General features: G+C 38.9%; 1 protein-coding gene across 12 annotated transcripts in view; it reads left to right on the top strand.

Annotated features, from left to right (window-relative positions):
- The first annotated feature begins 7712 nt into the window (after positions 1–7712).
- Positions 7713–13538, top strand: part of LOC118401950 (parathyroid hormone/parathyroid hormone-related peptide receptor-like) — a 63480-nt gene continuing 57654 nt past the window's right edge. For all 12 annotated transcript variants that reach the window (XM_052476740.1, XM_052476742.1, XM_052476745.1 and 9 more), the window contains exon 1: positions 7713–8909. In XM_052476740.1, the coding sequence (XP_052332700.1) occupies positions 8823–8909 (87 nt within the window). In that variant the 5' untranslated portion in view covers positions 7713–8822. The remainder of the gene's footprint in view (positions 8910–13538) is intronic.

The following is a 13538-nucleotide window of genomic DNA, read 5'->3' on the forward strand; positions in this document are numbered from 1 at the left end:
GTAATGTTATTTTCTCTACCATAAGCTGCCTCAAAACATAGTTTTAGAGAATTTGGCTGTACATCCAACTGGCCTCAAAACCGCAGACCACGTGTAACCACGCCAGCCCAGGACCTCCATATCTGGCTTCTTCACCTGCGGGATCGTCTGAGACCAGCCACCCGGACAGCTGATGAAACTGAGGAGTATTTCTGTATGTAATAAAGCCCTTTTGTGGGGAAAAACTCATTCAGATTGTCTGGGCATGTCTCCCCAGGCAGGGGCGCAGCCATGGGTGGGCCTGGGAGTGCATAGGCCCACTCACTTGGGAGCCAGGCCCACCCATGGTTGAGCCTAATATATATTTTTTCAATTGACTGATTTCCTTATATGAACTGTAACTCTTGTAGAATTGTAGAAATTGTTGCATGTTGCGTTTAAATTTTCTTTCAGTATATATTGTTTGGGAAACATGTACGTCATCTACGTGTTGTTGATTTTGTAGTAAGCATTATGCTTAAGTTTGTGAAATTCAAGCCTGAGGATTGGATCAGAAGGTAATGTTTAGAAGGTAAAAAAAACAATAGTGGAGGTCGTATTTTGAAGAAACTAAAGAATCAAGTGAAAATGTTGGAACGCAACATTTTAAAATCACTTGATTGTGATTACATCCTTCTCCACAAGTCAACAAAAGTGATAAAGTGATAAAGGTATCAAACACATCTATATTCTTGATATACTGTATGTATATATATATATATAGATATATATAGATATAGATATAGATATATATATAGATATATATATAGATATATATAGATATAGATAGACTCTTCAATGATGATGAGAAGTTAAAGTGAAAAGGCTACGAGTCTGTCTGTCAAGCTAATAAACTGTGCCTTGTGTCACATTGTGCAGCTTGGGGCATTAACCTGGGTCCCACTCTCTCTCTCTTTCTCTCTGAGTTTCCACATCATTGATCATTTCCCCTTCACTTCAGGCATATCACAAGGCATAGCCTACATAGGAGTGAATGTTGTGCTCTCACCAAGCAGATGACATCTATACAACTGATTAAGCAAAGCAAGATGCTCAGGAGGAGATGCACCATGCTATTTCTTATTCTATCTACAATGCCCATTCTACCCAACTGTGTTCCCAGATTGAGTCTGTATGTTACACTTTCGGGGCCGCTGACTCATGACTGTCATCACTAAGGTGTCCCAACAAAAAAGTTATTGTAACTTTTTCTAACAATATCGCAAAAAAAAACTTGCAAAACATTTGGTATAATCTAGATTAGGTTTAAGGGTGCTTCCCAGCCACCATAAATGTGTCAAATATACAGCCAACTCAATGATTTTGGTTGAGAGTTGGTATAAGATACATGTGAATGTAATGGGTTGTGTTTGGACATTGCAGTCCAACAGAGAGTTGAACTTTTGACCCAATGTATCCAGACTAGCTAGGTCCATCAACTAATTGAGTTCAATCAATGGAGTGTGCCCTTGTCTAAATTCTTTCCACTCGCAACCACATCCCTAAAACCCAACCACACATTGGCATTTAATGACTTTGGGTTTTAATTTGTCCAAAGAGGCCTTACAAACCCAAAAAAGAGAAGCATACATAAAATAAAAACTATATTTTTGTCAAAGAAAACAATAACTTGTTGGAGACCAATTCAGGGGAGTGCTGAAATAAGTGTAGTGTTTAGCTGGAACCTTGTTCTCCAGTCTTCCCTTTGTGTTGCACAGCAAATTAAAAACTACAGTCTGGCTTGCTAGATTAGATCTGCTGCTTTTAATCACTGAATGTAGATGTAAAAACACTTTTCTTGGGGTCATCTGGTATTGAAGCATCAAATTCTAGTGACAAGTTGAGTTCATTAGATAGTTGTTGTGGTTTTAACTCCTCTTGACCTGTTCAATACTTTCCTGCAGTCAAATGACCTAGTGGCCTCATGAGTGGAACGTTATTAATATTTGTCATTTTTCATGATTTTGTTGTCTTTCAGTCTTCTGTGATGTAAATAAAGTGTAATATTGGGAGGCAAATACATTTCGAACTTCATATCTGACATGGTGCGGTGTCATCTGTTTTATTTCCATAGCCATCCATGGTGGTGAAGTGTATACTTTTGTTTCAAAGTAGATTTGTTTTTGCCCCTTGAAATGAATCCATTCCGCTGATGGTCACCAGGAGTGAGTGTGTGTGTGTCTGCCTTTCTGTTTGTGTCTGTGTTTGAATGTCTGAGTGAGTCTGTGAGTGAGTGAGTGTGTGTGTGTGTGTGTGTGTGTGTGTGTGTGTGTGTGTGTGTGTGTGTGTGTGTGTGTGTGTGTGTGTGTGTGTGTGTGTGTGTGTGTGTGTGTGTGTGTGTGTGTGTGTGTGTTGGGGGTGGGGGGGGGTTGCTTGTAAAGGATTGAACCATAAATATGAAGTCCATTGCCATTTCACTCTGCACTATTTTGCATAATAGTAGCCTTATTTAATTGATATGGTTATATTATTATCATATGAATTGTTATCATTATCTGTTATGCACAAAGTTCTTACTTTAGCACACATGTACTGTATATGTTATTTCAAATATCTTGAGTTCTTTCTGCTCGTATCAGTATGTGATAATAATGCATACTTCATCATGCATATTTGTTCCTTCTATCTGTCCAATGTTGAGCTATATAAACTGTCAGTTAGAATGACATCAGCTACAATAATTCACTTCATGTTCCTTTATATTTTCTTCGTAGAGTACATATTCTATTATACAGTTCAAGTATTTCACAACAGTATTGTGATTCAACTGGGTGAGACTATCAATGGAGGCTGCTGAGGGAGGACGGCTCATAATAATGGCTAGAACAGAGTCAATGGTGTGGTACCAACCATATGGAAACAACGTCTTTTATGTGTTTGATACTGTTCCCTTGACTATATTCCAGCCATTATTATGAGCCGTCCTCCCCTCGGCAGCCTCCATTGCTCTCTAGAGCAGTTTTCCCTATGCATACACAATACATACACAAGGCCAGTATTTCTCAGATGTCACCAGCTAAAAACAACCGGCTGTTCCAATGTCCTAGTCTGTAACCAAAGTATTATCATCCAAATTAGCCTGCATGCCACCCTGTTTCATCCAGCCAGTGGGACACCAGCAACGGTAAGGTTAGAGGGAGTACGGCATAGCACACAAAACATAAGCATCTCATTATTGAGTATGTTGCAATTTAATGTTTAATTATGTGCTTATTCATGCATATAAATGACAATTTAAATGAATGTTTAACTCCTGCAGGAGGACTGCAAGCTAGATAAAATGTGAAACATAAGACTACATATTGTAGAGACTGTATAAAATGTGATATCTCATAAGCATAGCGTATGCACATAGGAGTGGCGAGATACTCTTAGATGCAAAATCTATGCTGTGTGACAATCTCTCTCAGTGTGATATACGGTTGAGCATTTCTGCGGCACAGAAGCATCATTCTCTCCCATGTATAATGGATATGGATTAGATGTCGCCTTAATCCAAATCAATCTACTCACCACACACATCACCTTGTCGCTATGTCTATCTGTTCTAATGAGTAAGCAGTAAGATGAATGGTTGTGTCAGTACATGCAGTAGGGCGATTTATCTTCTGAACTTGACCAATTTTTCTTCTTGAGTGCATTACCTTTAAGGCTTCTGTACACATTGGTGGTTGATAGTCTTGTTTATTCATGGTTTTGAAAGAAGAAAAAAAACACAGTAGGCACATTTTTTTAATTTGTCACCTGAATGTGGTGACATTCTAACAGTGCAAGAGTACTGCAATAGATACAAATGTTCCTCTAACAAAACCAATCAATGAACCAATATTGTTCGACATTGCACTTAGTGGCGTCGTTAAGTCTACGTGCTGACTCACAAATCTATACAGAATCTATATAAACGATATGGTTGTTCCTCATGTAGAAATATGCCAACAAATGAGTACAAGTATGGTTTTACAAACACCATGTCGTTATTGTAGAAAATAATATGTTTTCAATTACATAAATGCTTAAATAAAGGCAATTAACACCATATAGTATATGTAGAACAGCCATATACACTGAGTATACAAAACATTAAGAACAACTGCTCTTTCCATGACAGACTGGCCAGGTAAATCCAGGTGAACGCTATGATCCAGTATTGATGTCACTTGTTAAATCCACTTCAATCAGTGTAGATGAAGGGGAGAAGACAGGTTAAAGAAGGATTTGTAAGCCTTGAGACAATTGAGACATGGATTGTGTATGTGTGCCATTCAGAGGGTGAATGGGCAAGACAAAAGATTTAAGTGGCTTTGAACGGGGTATGTTAGTAGGTGCCAGGCGCACCGGTTTGTGTCAAGAACTGCAACGCTGCTGTGGTTTTCACGCTCAACAGTTTCCCTCGTGTATCAAGAATGATCCACTACCCAAAGGACATCCAGCTAACTTGACACAACTGTGGGAAGCGTTAGAGTCATTTTTTATTGATTTGACCTTTATTTGACCAGGTAAGTTGACTGAAAACATTTACAGCAATCATTTACAACATTCAGAGAGGACATTCAGAGACCACTACTGCGTTTTCTTGGCTGTGTGTTTAGGGTCGTTGTCCTGTTGGAAGGAGAACCTTCGCTGCAGTCTGAGGTCCTGAGCACTCTGGAGCAAGTTTTCATCAAGGATCTCTCTGTACTTTGCTCCGTTAATCTTTGCCTCAATCCGGGCTAGTCTCCCAGTCCCTGCTGCTGAAAAACACCCCCACAGCATGATGCTGCCACCACCATGCTTCACAGTAGGGCTGGTGCCAGGTTTCCTCCAGACGTGACACCTGGCATTCAGGCCAAAGAGTTCAATCTTGGTTTCATCAGACTAGATAATCTTGTTTCTCATGGTCTAAGACTATTTAGGTGCCAACTCCAAGCGGGCTGTCATGTGCTTCCGTCCGGCCACTCTACCATAAAGCACTGATTGGTGGATTGATGCAGAGATGGTTGTCCCTCTGGAAGGTTCTTCCATCTCCACAGTGGAACTCTAGAGCTCTGTCAGAGTGACCATTGGGTTCATGGTCACCTCCCTGACCAAGGCCCTTCTTTCCCAATTGCTCATTGGTGTTTCCAGACTTCTTCCATTTAAGAATGATGGAGGCTACTGTGTTCTTGCGGACCTTCAATGCTGCATATTTTTTTTACCCATCCAAAGATCTGGGCATCGATACAATCCTGTCTCAGAGCTCTACGGACAATTTTTTCAACCTCATGGCTTGGTTTTTGCTCTGACATACACTGTCAACTGTGGTAGCTTATATATACAGATGTGTGCCTTTCCAAATCATGTCCAATCAATTGCATTGACTACAGGTGGACTCCAATCAAGTTGTAGCAACATCACAAAGATGATCAATGGAAACAGGATGCACCTAAGCTCAATTTTGAGTCTCATAGCAAAGGGTCTGAATACTTATTTCGGTTTTTAATTTGTAAGAAATTTATAAAAATGTATAAAAACCTGTTTTTGCTTTGTCATTACGGGGTATTGTGTGTAGATCGCTGAGAATTTTTATTTACTTAATCAATTTTAGAATGGATTAAGATAACAAAATTAGGAAAAAGTCAAGGGGTCTGAATACTTTCCGAAGGCACTGTATGTTCTTGCAATTTCTAGTGTATTAAATTTCAGATTTATATATGAGAAGTAGTTTCTTAAACGATAGGATTCATGAGTTTTTACTCACAAATGTAACACACATTGTGGTCAAAGACATAGTTCCTATAAGTAAAAACACAGTTATGTTTTTGGCTATTACATTTTTATTAACTTATTTCCGGATATGTTCTACACTATCCACAATAAACAATTTCTGAACATCATATGGAGGATTTCCTCTGTGCTAACCTGTTCGTATACTAGCTCGGTAGCTAGCTCAAGCTGGCTAACGTGAGCCACTAACCATGCTAGCATGTATTTACATTCCAGACCAAGTGTTGACGGTGGTGAGCTACAATCCACCGATCACAGGAAATGGAATCTATCTATTTGGGATTTCCCTGACTCTCCAATGACCGGTGAAACACCCACCCACCCCCCATGGTAGCTAACTCAGCCTTCACTCTTTTAAAAGTTTTACCGTTGGATGGGCCCAGCCATCAAGTCTCTGCTCTCTCTTTGCTTTGATCTGTGGTTATCTTTTAGTTGTGTTATGTTAGTTGTATTCTAGCTGGTCTCCAGTAGTTGGGCTCTAGGTTGCCGACCATAACCGTGGTGGTTGGCTAGGCTAGTTAGGCTAATAGCTAGTTGGTTAAATGGCTCAAGTTCGCTGGCTGGCTAGCTTTCTGGCCAAGATAATTGCAATTAGCTAACATTATTTGATAACTGGTTAAATGCCATTATTCATTTCCAAAACTTTAATGTAGCTGTAAACTAGGTGTTGATAGCAACTGGATGACTCATGTAGTGCTAACATAACGTTAGCAGGCTGGTATGGCTAACGTTAGAATGCTAATTGGTTAGCAATCTTGCATGTTGATTTGTAACAGTAAATGTAGAAAGTACTGTACAGCCATGAGTGCAAACAATTTGGCTTAATTTTAAGTTATACATAGGAAGTTATTCCGGTTGAAATGTACTTTATAGGGAATAGGCTGGCTTGTCAGTTCCTCCATTGTTACGCCCTGACCTTAGAGATCCTTTTTATTCTCTATTTTGGTTAGGTCAGGGTGTGCCTATGGTGGGTAATCTAGTTTTTGCATTTCTATGTTGGCCTGGTATGGTTCCCAATCAGAGGCAGCTGTCTATCGTTGTCTCTGATTGGGGATCATATTTAGGCAGCCTTTTTACCACCTGTTGTTTGTGGGATCTTGTTTTTGTGTAGCTGCCTGTAAGCAGTTACACACTGTATTGTTTTTGGTGAGTTGCATATTTATTAAACATGTTGAACTCTAAGTACGCTGTGCCTTGGTCCATTCATTCCAATGATCATGACACCCATATTACATCACCCCCCCCCGGATTTTATTTTTAACTAAATGACTTCGGCATTCTTCGGAATTCTGAATGGTTTTATGTAATAACTAAAAAAGACTGAGGTGTAACTTCGCATTGGGATTTTTGATGTGTATACTATTGCAAATCAAGATGTTACATGTGGTTAAGTTTATGCTACCTACCCTTCAGCTTTAGTGTAGCTTACAACTTCTTCCATTATGAAGTAATTGGTAGCTCAACACTGCTGAAGATACAATAGTTGGCAATTTGAAAGATTGTAAATTGTACATTTATGAAGGGTCACTTACATTTGGAAATGTATGTACTAATACAGTAACAATAACAATATGTATGTCGATAACAATTATATTATGACAAAGTGGACATATCATGTTAGAGGATATGCACAGCATGGCTAGGCTACTAGTGGAAAAATAACAGTGTAGGCTAAATTTGCCTGGAACATTTTACATCTCCTCCCATATATTATCTGTTGATAGCAAATTCAATAAAATATGCAAATGTTAGCGTAGTTTGCTGTAATAAACTGGCAACACTCAGAAATATGTTGAATGTGGAGATTGTGTGGAAAGGGGTGAGAAAATACTGTATGTCATTTTAGAGACGTGGTTTACTCTAACGCAAGAGAGCGCGGACCAATGAGAACCTTTCACGCGCTTCTCTAATACCTGCCTCTTTCATCCGTCTTCATACTCTCACAACTGGTGTCGAGCAACTGCCGTTCACATCTGGCGCCGCGTTGAATATTAGGGTTAACTCTTTAACTTTCTGATTTATTTCGAAAGGAGGCTGCCTTTTTAGATTTAGGTGGTTCTGAAAAAGCTGAAATGCATCAGAGTTTGGTTTGTCACAAATAGCGTAAGTGTGATCTTTATAGCCTGGTTTGCGATTTCCTTGGACTGTCTACACCACCATGCGTAAACAGAGCATGGTTACGTTTGTAGATTTGATACATCCACATAGAATGAATATAAGTATGAAGTTACACTTTTTATAGTTCGATACAATGTCTAGAATAGTTGGTCATTCGTATGCATGGTCCATCATCTATTCAGTTTAGAAATTAATGTCTGGTGGGACAGCCTACACGATAAAATGTTTCGTCATAGCACGAATCTTATTAGAAAAAGTTGATAATTCTATGACTAACATGACGCTTTGCCTTGAGATTCACTTTTCATTTTAACACGGCTTCCCGAGAAAAGATTATGCAATTCAATTGTCTATAGTTCTTCACTGTGACAGATGACATGATGAACCATGCGTTTGTGCACTATATGTAAATTATCTTAGGTCATATAATAAGTAACATTTTCATATGATTTTGTCCACTTAACAAGTAACATTTGGACGGGGTTCTTGGGAAGGACATTTGGGATATGGCATAAAGGCGCACAGCTCCATACTGAAGTGTTTAAGTTAGTCTGAAGGGAAATTTAAAAGACCTAAAAATACAGCGCTGGTTTCTTCTCCACAAAGAATCATTTGAACTTCCCACCGCAGAACGAGAGCGACATAAATAGTTCTGACATGTGGATGTAATTTCAGAAGAAGTAAGAAAAAAACACACAAAAAACAGACATGCAGATAAATAAAGTGAGTGGGCTCAGTTTGAACGTATTACAGATTTAAAAAGAGGGAGGGAAAGCGAAGAGATTATAGTTATGATTTTACAAGCCACTATCAAGACCATAATGAGAGGACAGATAGAGTGAAATATGACTTGCTCTTTTGAAGACAGTGTAAAGTAAATTAAGTCATTTTAACTGAAGCATCAACTCAACCTTGCTTTCTGAAACGACTATTGGAGGTTCGGGATGGTTGTCTCAGGGATGGGCCCCCCTCTAGTGTTCCACAGTGTGGGCTTTCTTTTCTTCAGCTTGGTCCTCAGTCACGTCTGTCTGGTAAGTTATTAATTTCATTATAGAACATGTTCTGCATGTCATTCTTGTATTTTACCACATGTGTAGGCAGCTCACCTTACAGCCTATTCAGTTGTAATAGGTTGAAGCTAGGCTATATATTTTTTAATAATTGTGACCTTCATTGAACATACTAGCCTGTTGAAGCTGAAATTATGTTGACAGCTGATCCACGATATGAATAAACTGTCTAGAAAAATGTTTCTTCATAATGGAACAAATTAAACAGACAAATTCCTTAACATCTCTTCCCATAGCATTTGTAGAGCAAGGATGTTTTGTTAGACATTGTACCTACACAATTATATTCTGACCTATTCCACTGCCCTGCTCAGAGCATACTGTGGATACATATACTTTTAGAAAAATGGGTTCCAAAAGGGTTCTTCGGCTGTCCCCATTGTAGAACCCTTTTTGGTTCAAAGTAGAACTATTTTGGGTTTCATGTAGAACCCTCTCGGGAAGGGTTCTACCTAGAACCAAAAAAGGTTCTCCTATGGGGACAGCCGAAGAATCCTTTTAGGTTCTAGATACCACCTTTTTTTCTAAGAGTGTACCCACCCACTCAGTGTATTGCATTCACTCAGGTACATAATGCTATGCAGTGCAATTTCCATGAATTAATGCTATTAAAGAACCTCATAAAATGTAGGCATTTACTTAATTATGTGAGAAATTGTTTTACTACAGTAGACTATAATGTGTGTCATTTCAATTATGCATGAATCTTACTGAAGCCCCATCGCACTGAGAGATAGAGTGCATGTGTTAAATCACTTTGCCAAGCCTAATCAATAGTAATGTTGACATCTCTGTTCAACTATGTTGGATACAGTAACTGCATGTACATCATCAGGGGAGACAGAGAGAGTCTAAATACAAATGTAGGTTTTTACCATTCTTTGTATCCGGCATGGGTATTATATTAATGAAAACATGCATTCACATGTAATTTCAGTGTGGTGTTTTCCAAAGGAGAATGCTAGTGTACATGCACCGCATGGGGGCAAATCCTCATTAACATTTTATGTCTGTGTAATATCATGCTCGTGTAGGTTTTCTCATGTTGATAGGTGATGTTAACTTATTAGTAAAGCCACAAGGTTGATGATGCTATTTTCAAAAGTCAGTATAACAGTAGCTCTACTCTGTAGACTACACAGTGGCTTTACCGACAGCAGTACAGGCAACTGCAAGTAGCACTGCTGGTCGTGGTTGTCCTGTGTTTTTTGGCTGAGTGTGTTGAGCGTTCAACAGGCAGTTTGTTGGGGCTGTGAGGTACAGTGCCTTTCCCTGGTGATGTGGTACATCACTGTGCCGCAGCACTGCTGGCATCATTGGTTTAGATGGCAGGGGGAAACAATTCTAACATAGCTAACTGCATTTATAGCTGATTCAACATTTGGTCGTTAAAGGCTGTGTCTGTAAATTTCGTTTACCCTTTCAGTTTTGATGTTTTGTTGTGTTATTTTTCTCAAAAAAGTTATATTTAAGAGTTGTGTTTTTATAGTATATGTCCAATGATGATATCCAGGTAACTGCCAAAATTATGGAAAGACTTGAGTAAGTGAGGGATACACAGTATATTGAAAGCAGGTGCTTCCACACAGGTGCGGTTCTTCAGTTAATTAAGCAATCATGCTTAGGGTCATGTATAAAAATGCTGGACAGGCCATTATTTTGGCTACCATAGGATGACAATGCCCCCATCCGCAGTGCATGAGTGGTCACTGAATGGTTTGATAAGCATGAAAACGATGTAAATCATATGCCATGGCCGTCTCAGTTACCAGATCTCAACCCAATTGAACTCTAATGGGAGATTCTGGAGTGGCACTTGAGGCAGCAGTTTCCACCAACCTGAACAAAATACCAAATTATGGAATTTCTCTTGGAAGAATGGTGTCACATCCCTCCAAAAGAGTTCCAGACACTTGTAGAATCTATGTCAAGATCATTGAAGCTGTTCTGGCTTGTGGTGGCCCACCACCCGATTAAGACGCTTTATGTTGGTGTTTCCTTTATTTTGGCAGTTACCTGTAGATATCCCCCAGTTTACGTAGGCTGAGTAATGAAGCACTAACATCTAACATCTATAACTATATTAAGAAAGTCTAAGTCCTATGTCAGTTAGTATGTGTCCTTCATTTACTTCATTTGAAATACTTAAAAAATAAAATGTACGTTGATATAAACTGATGGTGCTTGCTGTACAAAGGAAGGATCTTAATTTCAGTTTCAGGAAGCTAGGCGTATGTTGCACATCACTACTTCACAGGAGAGGCATTTCAATATATTTTTTGTTGTTGTTGATCAAAATGCGTTTTTTGGTAGAAATGCCTTCTGGAACTTGTGAACTTTCATGTGCCTTAATAACGAACTTGTATTCCATCTGTAAATACGAATATAATTGTTAAGTTAGGAGCCTAGTTGGTTTAGCCACAGAAAAAGACAGGAACCTTACCACTAGCCATGATTAGCTGAGGTAATGGATGGGCTGGACATGCCGAGAGATGAGTTTGGATTGGTCTTCTATGTAGCATGCTTCTGTCTATAACGTGAGCTACTCAGTATATGTTGATAGTCCTTTCTAACATGGTGTTTTTTGAAAGATTTAATGTTAGCCATCGAGAACCATAATAGTTTTGCGTCTTTTCTCATCAACATTGATGCCCTGATGGGCTACTTTCTGCACACGCCACAGTCAGTGTGAACCAAAGTGACTTGACATAACGCTGGCCAAACAAGACGTAGCTACAAACAAAACGGAGTTAAATGGTTCCAGTCTGCTGTGAAGCATTCATCCATGTATACGGACGGGTAAGAGTATAGCTACATTTTCAGATTTTATACGTTTCTAATTGTGTCAGAAAGTCATATTCTTTGCAAGCTAAAGTGTACTGTTAGCTAGCATGTGTATGATCTGTGTCATAATATTATTCTAATCAGAACTCCATTTGGATTGCTAGTTAGAGCCTAATGTAAGCCTGCTAACATTGCACCTAGTTGGTTCGCTTTAGCTACCTGCAGATTCATACTACAGCTATGACAATGTTTATATTGGTTGTAGTATGAGTTGGGATTATGTGGCTTCATTGTTTAGCCAGCTAGCTACATGTCTAAACAAAATACTTTGCCAGATGATTACATGACCCATCAATTTAGCCAGGTGTGTCTGGTGGTGATTACGGCCATCTATTGTATTTCATGAACGTGTGTACAGTACATGTCTAGACAATAGTGACCCATCCACTTAGCTAGATGTGTCTGGGAGGGTGGTTATAGCATTTCTTTCACATGACCCATTCATTTAGAAAAATGTGTCAGGTAAGCGTCATCTAATAGTTATAAAATATCCTTTGCATGTGACAAATACATTTAGATTTTATTTGATATAGTGTTATAATGAATTTCCTCCTCTTCTTCCGAAGAGGAGAGGCGAAACGGATCACAGGACCAATACGCGGCGTGGTAATTGTCCATGGTTCTTTTTAATACGTTAAGGTACACATGAACAACTCACTACAAAAAAACAAGAAATGTGAAAACTCAAAACAGTCCTATCTGGTGCAAAGACAGAGACAGGAACAATCACCCACAAACACACAGTCAAACCCAGGCTACCTAAGTATGATTCTCAATCAAAGACAACTAATGACACCTGCCTCTGATTGAGAACCATACTAGGCCGAAACATAGAAATACCCAAAACATAGAAAAACAAACATAGACTGCCCACCCAACTCACGCCCTGACCATACTAACTAAATACAAAACACAGGAAATAAAGGTCAGAACGTGACAAGTGTGTGTTTACCAGAGACGATAATGTAAAGAATAACATGACTCGCACCAAAGTCAGATTAGGATATAGGCCAAGGTCTAGATACATTGTATTTTTACATGGAGTTTTTCCTTACTGTAGGCTTCTACTTTTACCACTTTTAGTCTTGAAATCTTTGATTTTTACTACACTAGTCACTCTGATTAGCACATGGCCTCACATGTGAATCTTTAAAGAGATGGGTGGGACTAAGGCTTAAGAGGGTGTGAACAATGCTGAATGTGTGTAGACAAAGAATAACTCTCCAGTAGGTGTACCAAAACATTCAAGGGCAATTTTCTCAAAAGTGGGGTTACAAGTTTATCAACTTTCAAAGCATAATTATTTTCCCATTGTTCCTCAACTATTGTGCAAATATATTTCGTTTTCTATCTCTGAGTCTCTACTTTTTTCCAATGTTAAAAACACCATTTCAAATTACAAGGACCGAATCCAGGTGGTAGGTCATATTTGATTAGTATTATCGTAGCAAAAGAATCCTGCAGCAAGAGGATTTGAGCGTTGAGTCCATAATATTGCGTGGTCGGTGTTTAGGGTATTAGCTGGACGAAAATGGGCTTCAAGAAAAGTGCAGTACTGTTAATAAAAACCATGTGATAACATTCTCAACAAAAATGTTATCAAATTAAGATCCTACATTGTCATTCTCTGCTTTTTATTAATCTTGACACTCATAGTTTAGTGCCAACTCACAGAAATGGCCAACACACTGCTGCCTGCCTGGTGGGATTGTCTGTTATCAGACTGAGTGACTCAGACTCACTGGG

This window comes from Oncorhynchus keta, chromosome 23 (assembly GCF_023373465.1).
Source record: "Oncorhynchus keta strain PuntledgeMale-10-30-2019 chromosome 23, Oket_V2, whole genome shotgun sequence".
Lineage (NCBI taxonomy): Eukaryota > Metazoa > Chordata > Actinopteri > Salmoniformes > Salmonidae > Oncorhynchus > Oncorhynchus keta.